The following is an 11,029-nucleotide window of genomic DNA, read 5'->3' as shown; positions in this document are numbered from 1 at the left end:
TATATATATATATTGCCAATATAGAATGATCCATGTTAGGTATGCACATGGCGCTCGGAGTGCTATAAAAATGATGTTGAGGCGATAAAAAAGAATTAAAGAGACAAGAGAGAAATAAACTCATTAGGGTGTCTTCTTAAACGAAGTGCCTTTGATTAAGCTAATCATGGGATTAGTCCCGGCCCAGTACTAATTAATAAACAACCTGGAGTTGTGTTTTTGTTGTGGCTTCCAATGAAAAATTTTATGCATGCAGTATGAGATGTTAGTGTATCTAAGGACAGTGACATGACATGCATATATATATATATATATCTATCTGATATATGGATCCGGCATCCCGTTGAACCCGAGTCATGCATGGTCCCTACGCTGCGAAACTCAGCATCCACATGAGAGGAGCAGAGTAAAAGTTGTCCTTTCCAAGTGGTGGGGATGACTGACTTTATGAGTTTTGTATTCCTTCCTATTTGATTATTGTGACGGCACAGAAAATGCCGGTTATTTTGGTCACCAGCCTCTATTATTGATGCTCTACTTCACGCAACACTAATGGCTGTAGCGATTCACGTGTTGGGTTCGACCTATTTAATTAAACGAGTCAAAATTATTAATCTTAATTCATTAATTTCATGTTAGATTTGTGTAAAAAATTATCAATCTTTAATGTCGTTGGGTGTCTTATCCGATCGAGTCGTGTCAAAATATGAATATAAAAATAAATTAAAAATTTTATTAGTGCTAAATTTATGGATTGTATCAAAAATTGTCGGTCATGAACAAATCTTTGTGAGAGACGCAAGAATATATAATTAGAGAGAGAGAGAAAACTAGAGAAAGAGAGAGAGAGAGAGAGAGAGAGAGGGGGGGGGGGGGGGGGGGGGGGAAGATCGAGTCGATGTTGATAATGGTGCCACTTAGGTCACCATCCAGGCGATTCAACAATATCTCTTATTTGGGTGATCTCAAGGTTCTTTGTATTATCCACAATATATATATATATATATATATATATATATATATATATATATATATATATATATATATATATATATATATATATATATATATATACTGCATGTTCTGTTTGTGGACCATTTTAACGAGGCACTTTAATTGCGCGCACTATTAAAAAGTGGGGTTTAATCAATCAACTTCCAGCTTGTGGATAGAGATCGGGTTTTGGAGGTGGGGGAATCGTGGGCGAGCATTTCCTTTTACTCCGATCCTTCCCCCTGCGCGCCCTCTCTTGCACCCTATCATTCCCTGCATTTCCTCGATCACTCTGATTCATGCTTGCTTAATTTGCATTTTTTTTTCAATCTATTAATTTTAAATATTTTTTTTTACGTGCAAGTAATAAGATTAACATAATTATAATATTTTAGAATCCCATTCGCTCGATCTATTTACAACAAATTAATATGAAACAAATTTGATGGCTAGCATTTTTGCTGAGTTTTAAGCCCATGTATACCAGTCTTATCAAGCTTATTTGTTCACTCATTCAGAAGATATATATATATAAGTAGTAGATCCCCTGCAGGCTGCAGCATATATATGCAGTGCATGGAAAAAATAGAAAACGTACGACCAAACTAATTGAAGATATTATTGTCATGTCAAGGTACAACCCTAGCTAGCTAGGTTACACATATACAGTGAATTATAATTAAACGTACCCCGGCCCCCATTCAAAGAACCCTAGAGGGTGAGCAAGAAGCGAGATTCACGGCATAGATCATGACTGTTGCCGCGAACCTTCTCATCAAAGCGTCCCAAAGTTTATAATAATAATGACCGTAAATATCATTGCCCTTGTCCCCTTTTTGTGCCACACCCCCACGCTTCCCTTCTTCCATACTCTCGAGTCTCGGCACCAGCGCTTAATTAAACCCTGTTTTCTTTTGTTTTTTTCTTTTCTATTAGCTACACCAACAAGCCCTTTAAAAATATTTCACCAGTTTCTCTCTTCTTCTTCTTCTTCTTCTTTTTTTTTTTTTATTCTTATGATCTTCACAACTATTTGTCTTACCTATGTATATTAATACACGTCATGTCAGTTGATAAAGTATTTAAAAATATTTTGGAGGGTTTTTTTTAAAAAATTTTAATTGGTTTGACCCTGGACTAATGTAATTACTAAAAAGTACGTGGTATTATTGGCATTCACGTGGGAGAGTGAATATTGCTGGGTTTTAGAATCGGCTAGAATTATTGCAGTCCTTCCTCTGGAGCGCGCATCATCATCATTAGACAACCATTTATTTAGTGAAAAGTTTGTTTAAGATTGTTGCTAAGAATGAGAGAGGCAAAATTAACTAACACTTAGAATTTAGAAACTCACTTATATTTGGCACTTTCTTGCAATCCATATTAATTAGATATGTCTTTGTATATATAATTATATATCATAATATTCTCCTATATAAGCTTATAATTAAGGTAAGAAATATATATATATAAAATATCGATTTGCTGGGGGCCTTCTTAGAGCATTCCTAATAGTATCACCAAATTTTATTAGCCAAAATAACTAAAAGTCGTTTTTCTTTATTCAAGTGAGCTATTTTTTTAAAGCATCCCCAGCAATCTGATCACCATTTTAACTATTCACTATCACTATTCAATTTAAATAATATTTTTTTCCGAATTTCTTTATTTTTCTCTATTTAATTTTTATTGAATGTTTGCCTTTTCCTAACGAAAATTGTTTTGTTTTTCGAAAAAGTTTTATGCTTTATTTTGATAGAATGTATTAATAGTTAAGGCCACATTTAAAAACCTATTTAAATAATTGATATTCCAAAGTAATTTCCAGCATTTGAAAAGCTCCCAAATTTTATTATTTTATATTAATAACAGAAATTTTTAAAAGTATTACCAACGGACATTCAACATGTCAAAGTTTGGTCGGATTGTAAAGAAAGGAGAAAAAAGAAAAAAAAAGAAAAAGAGAGAGAGATAAATGACAAATTTTTATAGCTTTTTAATTATTTGGCGAGTGAATAGTACTCATCAAAGTTGATGAGTACTATTCACTCATCAAATTTTTGTAGTTAAATTTGTGATGCTGTTGGAAGTGATTTTTGTACGTTTTCACCAAATTACCTCATCAAAATAGCTAAACTCGTACTTAATAAATTTTATTTGACAACTTTTTTGAACAACAAAAGTTGAAACTTTTATTAGAAAAAACATTAAATTAAATCAATTAGGGACATGAAAATCCTTGCCTACAATACCACATATACAATTTGAGTTTTTTCAATTCAAACTCTATTTATGACACACAAAATAGTCTTTCGGTCTATGATATATATAAGCAGTCTCATTCGCATCCCTTTTGACATATATAACGCTCCACGATCTCAACTGTCGCAAACCCTATTTGATTCGACAATTAATTAAACGTAATTAGTAGTAGATCTATTTTGGTTTGCATTAGGTTGGTGGTTAATCGTACGTACGTGTAAAATGAGTACATGACTTAATATCTTGATCAGCTTTTCATTTATGAAAAAGACGGTGATAATTTGATACTATAATTGTGGCCGTCCACCATAAATTTCTGCAGGGTTTGTTGTTCAATCGTGATCCTAAAATAAAGGAGCAATGGCCCAACTTCTGCTGTACTACTCATGACATGTTGAGAAACCTCCAACATATATATACATATATTTATTTTTCTTTTTTTCTTGCCAGGTCATTCATACCTACTAGCTAAAAGTTAGGAATAAAGAATAATTTTAAATGTCATATTCATATATGTATAATAGTGATGTGACTTTTAAAATTATTATTTGTTTAAAATTCAATAACAATTAATTACAAGTTCAATTGTAATTTTAAAAACCACATCATTATTAAGAAGATACAAGAGGGACACGAGTATCACCTCTAGACTTATTTAAAAGTTAGTCATGATGCAAATTTGAGTGAAAAATCATCCATATCCGACTGGATAATTTAACAAAAAAAAATTTGGTGAGTTGCTACAAATGCACGATCACCAATTTTTTTTTTTTTTTTTAAAAAAACTTTTTTATTCTATCATCCTTTCTCCTCTTAATAAAGAATAAAGAGAGAATAAATAATTTTTTTAGAAATAATATTTAAATAAAATAGTGAAATTTGATGCTTTAAAAAGTTGATAGCTAGTTCAAATAGAAAAATGTAATTAAAAAAAAAAAAAAAAAAACTAAAATAAAGAGAAAATTAGCTGAGGGCGATGTGAATGCTAAAGCGTCTTATTATGCATAGAAGAGAGGCCCAAAACAAGTAGTTAATATATAATTAATTTTGTGCTGATTTATTATGATTGTAAACAACTGAAGACAATGAAGCATCGATCATGCATGCGAAATGGATGATTAATTGCATTTGGGACAACAACAAAGCCATTTTTAGTTTGTTAATTTGATCACTACATTTCGTTAATTATCTTGGATTTTAATGCTTCATTGTAATTGCTTTCTTGGACATGATGGCTATACTTATTGTTTTTTTGCTAATTAGGACTTTTAATTTTAGTTTGTATAACTAATATATATATATATATATATATATATATATATATAGAAGCTTAAAGTGGATGGCAGCTATACATATTGATAATGACTATAATCCTCTCTAATAATGCTTCATAACCATGCATGTATGCATGAATGGATCATTGCATTTGAGTAACCATGCATGCGCCAGACCTTTCCTTCATTTGAGGAGGATGTTCTACCAAACAAATATGCGGCCTTAGTTTGGTAACGGTTTCAAAACACTCTTCTATTTTTAAAATAATAATTAAAAAAAAAAAACCATTAATTTAAAATGCAAAACATTTTTCAGATGTGGACCATATAAAAAAAAAAAAAAAAATTGCCTTCATATTATATATCAAAACACTTTTCAAAACTAATGGTATGTATTTTATCTTATTTTGGATATGTTGTTATGTTATTTATAATTTTTAAATGATATGATACAATGTATATCATTAAATGCAACAAAATAAAATATATATGGACCATATAATGATTCCTCAACATTTCACTTGAAATGAAAATAAACTTATTCCAATATACATGTGGGCACGTAATGTTTACGGGTACATCTTTAATGTACACGTGGGTCGTTATGCTATGAAGAGAAAGGTTTATCGTTACTAGTATTTGAGTAGTGCTACTTTTCACATCTACTTATCACTCATTTTACACCGGTTAGCATGACTTGTTTTAGATGGCTTTCTCTTTACTTTTCTTTTTTAAAAAAATTACTGACACGAAAAGCTATTTATAAACGATAAGTCAACCGATGTGAAATGAATATTATTTCTCTGCAACCCCACAAAAAAGAAGAAAAAAAATCACAATCAAGATGGGAATTTGGGGATGGTGCATTGGAGCCGCTGACAATGGGGACGTGAAGTGGGCCAAACCACGGACAGTGGGCCTCATATTAATTAATATTGGCCTACTTTGTCTTCCAATTGGGTCCAGTTGTGGGCCCAAAAGAAAACCTATCCAAGGGAAGCTAAATTCACCTGACGTGGGGGGTATAGACACCTCATCATTGTGTTTATTGGGGTACGGTTGGTTTAGAGCCTTGAGCCCTTTGATTTTGATCCTTCCTCAGTATGATGTTGACTGGTTATGAATCTGAACCTCCATGTTTAAGTATATACCTACGGATTAGGTGATCAAGTCCAATAGACGAATGGAGTGCAACTGACTAAGCCCCACAAGCTTATAGTAATCAATCATCCTATAACAAGATAAGAATAAGAAGAATGATGTAACATAAACTTAAACCTAGGTACCTACACTTATATAAGTATTTATCGGATTCGGATTCAGCTTGGGTCTAGTTTCAGTAGGAACTGGACTTGTTGGAATCGGGACGTGTTCTTTATGCTCTGTCATGGGACACATCTCGGTTTCAAGCAGTAGTTGAATGCTTGTGTATTCTCTGTTTGTGTCAGAACTTTAATCATCAAATCTCAATACAAGCTCCTAAACTACAGTAGAACTACATGACCCTCAAATCATTCCTGAACTCAGAACAAGCAGAAATACCTTTTGCATCTGTAATTGCTTTGGCCCACTGCAAATGGAGCACTCAAAAGCATTGACTATTCAAGTCCCTCACTCCCAGCTTCCATTCGTTTACCCATTGTCTTCTACCCAGACAATGTAAAAGCTATAGACAATTTACCAGCATAGCTTTCATCAGCAGCAGCATCCCCCTCAACAACTGATTCCCATTGTTGCTGCTTGATACTTAGCACTCATGTTTTACGGGCAAACTTCCTCTTTTTGGACAGCCCCCTTTGCTTTTCATCTCTCTTCCTCTTCTTTGTTTGCTTTTGGAATGACTGTCCAACTAAGGAAGGTTGTTCTTTCAATGCAAAGCTCTTTGCGACATGCCCTAAGTGAAGTTTCTTCAGCATAAAAATTCTTTTCAGCTCACCACGGTGGGCAGTGTATGCACGGATCCAGGAGCAAAATGCGTTCTTGGCCAGGTTCTTGAAAGTAGGCTAAGGAAAGATATGAAAGGAAAAACGTTAAATTTAGAAAGAATGAAAAGCAACATACTAAAGATGAAATATGTGATTATCCTAGCATACCCAAACCGAGGGAGTGATTTATTACAGATCAATGTGCAAATATTATACCTCGGCCAGGATAAATGATTCAAGTGCTTTCTGCACAAGTAGCACCCAGGGATGCAACTCGAAAGTCGGAACCTTCTTGACATAGTTCTTCTCATTGTACAAGGGAAAACTATCCAACACTTTAATAAGGGGATACTCAGTTAGTGATATGCCATGTTTCTCCAAGTCCTGTAAATAATCCAATTCAACTGGCTGCAAAAACAACAATGAATCTCCTCTTTCACCCAAGCGAGCAGTTCTACCAACTCTACATCACGGATCATAGAAACCATTAACCTCCAAACGGACAATTTATACAACATTAACAAGAAAGCTGCATGGGCTAGATTTACATATTCTAAGGACCCAGCCTGGGGAATCTCAAATGCTCAGAAATAAAACTCTATGACAATGAACCCTACATGTAACTTTAACCTCCAATCAGAGAGCACTATTCCGATTAGTCCAGTAAGATCTGGGGAAAACATGTTTGCCTTATTTTCAAAGATGTTTGAATGACTTAGGATGCCTGTGTTCTGAGATGCATTCAACCAGATGAATCTGGTGTTCACTCCACCCTGTATGAATCTCGTGCTCAGATTTGGGATATTATATCATGATGTTTGTCAATTGACTTCTAAATCAAAATTCATTGAATGGGGTCATCTTAGACTGGATAGCATGATATCAGACAACAGAACTCTTGGCACCACTAACAGTTGCCGAGCGAGAAAAAGATTAAAGTAGCAAAAAGTTCAAATAATAATAATAATAATATGGGAAAACTTCAGTTATAACTCCTGATATTTCATCACTTTTGAAAAAATGTACTAAAACTTTAAAAGTGTCAATTTAAGGTATCTATCTTTCAATTTTTTTGTCAAATTCAACCATCCGTTACAATTTTTTGTTACATCCTATCAAAATTTTCAAAATACCTCTCATTTTTTTTGGAAAAAAAAGAAAATTGCTATGATTTAGGTATTAGTCAGAATTTAACGGAATTTGAAAAATAACTATGCTTGAATCTTTGAAATTTTAGAAAAAAAAAAGAGACAGATACCTTAAATTGACACTTTTTAAAGTTTAGGTACATTTTTTCAAAAGTGATGAAAGATCAAGGGTTATAAGTGAAGTTCTCCCTAATAATAATCTTGAAACAAAGAACTGAGGAAGTCTTTGATACCTATGCACATATTCTGTAGCCTCCCCTGGAGAATCATATTGTATGATAAATCTAACTTGTGGAAAATCTAAACCTCTAGCAGCAATATCTGTGGACAAGAGAAGAGAAGAATTTTCTGTTTTAAAAGCCTGAAACGTGGTCCTTCTATCCTCCTGCTTCATATTCCCATGTAACCGAAAAGTTTTGCATCGAACAAACATCTGTCTTAGTTCTTCTTCTGGTTGTGAATAAGCTGAGAACTTGAACGCACTTAACAGAGAATAATGAAAATCTACTGCATCGCATGTTGAAAAGAATACCACAATCTGTATAATGAGTATGTGAGTGAACTTAGACAAATTGAACCATAAAAAGGAAATAACTATTACATCATGAAGATAAACTTTTAGAAACAGTCTGTAAGTAGAGGCAACAATGGCCTTATCCTCAGGCAAAGTATGACGCCATAGCAGTAAGTAATATTATTTATCAGTGAAATCTGGAAAGTACAAAGAGTTTCACATTTTGCTAAAAAATTAGGAATCCGTCAGGATAAGGCAAATTTTCTGAGAAAATTTATCATGGAAAGTTAAAAATGCTATTGATCTTGATATAATATGATTACACTCGGAAACTCTAAACATTTGAAGATAATTCACCAAGATATTTGGACTAGATAATCAAAATCAAAGTTAGACAGCTCAAGTCAAGCCATCTCATATAAAATTTATACTCAAAGTGATGGCTGGTTTGGTCAATGGCGACTTCCTAAAACTAAAATAAACCTGACACAGGGATTTTATTTTACATTTACTTATTCTCTTCTTTCCTTTGGTGGGTTGGTGGGCCGGGGGATTACACTGGGGGCAGAGAAGGATATAAACCTGACACAAGGATTCTATTTTATATTACTTACTCTCTTCTTTCCTTTTGTGAGGTAGTGGGCAAGCAGGGAAGGGAGAGAGAGAGAGGGGGGGAGGGGGGGTGACCAAAAATTATACTGGGAACAGAGGAGGATACAAACAGCTATAGTTAAACCTTTTTACCCGCCAAATCCAGTTTAAAGCAGTTTAGGGCATTACAAAAACTAAAATCTCCCATGATACATTAAACAATGAAAATTTTAAAAGTTCAACTGTCTTACCTTTTGGTTTGTTCCTCTCTCAAAAAGATGCTTTAGAATGGAAAGAAGTACAGCAAGCCGTGAGCCGCAGGGTACTGCATAGAAATTGGGTCAGGACGTTTGTATAGCAATGCTGTGAAGGTTCACAAAATCAAGCTTTCTGTCAGCATATACCTTTCACATATCTCTGAACTAATTGATCTGGAACCCGGAAATCTCCAATTGAAGAGTGTGTGGATTTAACAGGATGCTCAAATTCATCATTCACATCAGATCCCAAACCTTCAACTGATAATACCGGCTGTATCTTCTTGTCATCAAGGCCAATCATAACAGGATTCTCTAAACTAATTTTAGCAAGATGATTTACTTTTTCATTTAAGGTAGCTGATAATAACACATTCTGCCTCTGAGGTTTAGAACTATATGAATCAGCATTCTCCTTGCCAACATGCCCGTTTTTCCTTGAACCCAAAAGATCTAGTATTTCCTCTATTTCTTTCCCAAATCCTAATTCCAAAATCCTGTAAAGCACAGGGAGATATATAGTTTTTTTGATAAGTACACAGGGAGATATATAGTTATAACAGTACTATACATGTCATGGTTAAAAGTACCATAGGAACCAGAGATTGTAGGGTTTAGACTATACCTATCTGCTTCATCAAAGATTATCCAACGCAAATTAGTGTGCAAGAAGGATGATGTCTTCTTTAAGTGGTCCAAAAGGCGCCCAGGAGTTGCAACAAGAATAGATATGCCTGCAACGGACAACATAGAATATCCACATATTGTTATGGACGTGTCCAAGACCAAAGATATTATAGTAGAAAGAAAACTGATTTATTATATCAAAACTAGACACGATTTCTTACCTTTGCGCAGCCTGGCTTTCTCCTTTGACCTGTTTTCACCACCCGTTATATAACCCGGGACAATCCAATGAAATCGGTGCAATAACTTCTGCAAAATTTCATAAACCTGCATGCATAGCTCCCGCGTCGGTACAAGGACCAACGCTATAACCAGGAGATCAATTAAAGTAGAGGATTCAAAAAAAAAGAGCCTATAATGGCATGGAATGAATGGCAACATATCTTGGTTCTAACAATAAACACCAATATTATTTCCCCAGTAAAACGTGATTGTGAAAAATCAGCAACAAAAAAAACTCAAGATTCCATTTTCATAACCATGAATAGAGTTACTAAGACGCTCGTTCTCCTCCCTCAATGCCTGGATTTGAATCCCGCTACACTCATTTTACGTCTCTCTAAAAGAACATAACATGGAAAGCTCAACAAACAAAGCAGATGCACGATTAAAGAGTACGAGGGTGTTTGACTCTCCATTAAAGAGAACACGTACCAAAAGTTCCATCAGAGCGCTGAACACGAGGTTGGTCCCCCTGCAAGTGATGAATAATCGGAGCCAAGTACGCCACAGTTTTGCCCGTCCCAGTAGCAGCATTCACAAGTCTACAGCGCTCAATATTGAAGAGCACAAAACACCAAACAGACGAAACTCTCAAAAGAAGAGAAAACCACCAACAAGTAGAAGAAGAAGGAGAAGAGAGAAGGTCCAGAAGAATACACGTGACGCCCGGAGAGAATAACCGGAATCGCTTGGGCCTGTATCAGGGTCGGGACTTCGAAGCTCATCCTTTCTGTTTATAACAAAGCCGTGCGTTTGCGACTAGTAAAGCTAATTTAACCCAAAATATTAAACAAAAGAAGTTTCTTTTTTTCCAAATTTCTTGCTGGATTCTATGTAATCAGTGAGATAGATTTCTCACAGGTTCAGTACAATGAGAGACAGAGAGAGAGAGAGAGTGAGACCTCGGAGCTGGTCGCATAAGGTGGGGTGGAGGCCGAGGCTGGAAAAAGAGCAGGATGCGAATATCTCGCTTTCTTTGAGTTCCTTGCTCTTCTTCTCTGCTTCTTTACTGGTTTTTTCGCTTCTCTTCGTCGCCATCACTTGGAGGACCTTCTTCTTCGCTGTGTGACTCGGGGCTCGCGTCCTGGAGGTGCTTGTGTACCTCTTCAGATTTTTTACCTAAACCTGAACGGTGTCGTTTTCGTTATCCATTTAA

At 34.9% G+C, this 11,029-nt stretch overlaps 1 protein-coding gene across 1 annotated transcript; it reads right to left on the bottom strand.

Moving 5' to 3' along the window:
* Positions 1–5,715: 5,715 nt before the first annotated feature.
* On the bottom strand, positions 5,716–11,000 carry LOC133857044 (DEAD-box ATP-dependent RNA helicase 17). The gene is made up of 10 exons (XM_062292144.1): positions 10,776–11,000; positions 10,531–10,603; positions 10,306–10,415; positions 9,813–9,956; positions 9,590–9,698; positions 9,112–9,461; positions 8,959–9,032; positions 7,836–8,140; positions 6,671–6,917; positions 5,716–6,532 (listed from the first exon to the last, which is right to left on the bottom strand). Exons 1-10 carry the CDS (start codon positions 10,909–10,911, stop codon positions 6,284–6,286), a joined length of 1,797 nt encoding a protein of 598 aa, XP_062148128.1. The 5' UTR covers positions 10,912–11,000; the 3' UTR covers positions 5,716–6,283.
* Positions 11,001–11,029: the final 29 nt, after the last annotated feature.

The sequence above is a fragment of the Alnus glutinosa genome, chromosome 14 (genome assembly GCF_958979055.1).
Source record: "Alnus glutinosa chromosome 14, dhAlnGlut1.1, whole genome shotgun sequence".
Classification (NCBI taxonomy): Eukaryota; Viridiplantae; Streptophyta; class Magnoliopsida; order Fagales; family Betulaceae; genus Alnus; species Alnus glutinosa.
This window is presented reverse-complemented; position numbering and strand designations above follow the sequence as displayed.

What these genes read in the sequence shown, in the direction of transcription:
- LOC133857044 (XM_062292144.1), bottom strand. Translation starts at nt 10,911, where the DNA reads ATGGCGACGAAGAGAAGCGAAAAAACCAGTAAAGAAGCAGAGAAGAAG. An exon ending in AGTTCAGAGATATGTGAAAG is followed by an intron (nt 9,033 to 9,111) that starts GTATATGCTGAC and finishes ATTTCTATGCAG; the next exon opens with TACCCTGCGGCTCACGGCTT. An exon ending in AGAGAGGAACAAACCAAAAG is followed by an intron (nt 8,141 to 8,958) that starts GTAAGACAGTTG and finishes CTCATTATACAG; the next exon opens with ATTGTGGTATTCTTTTCAAC.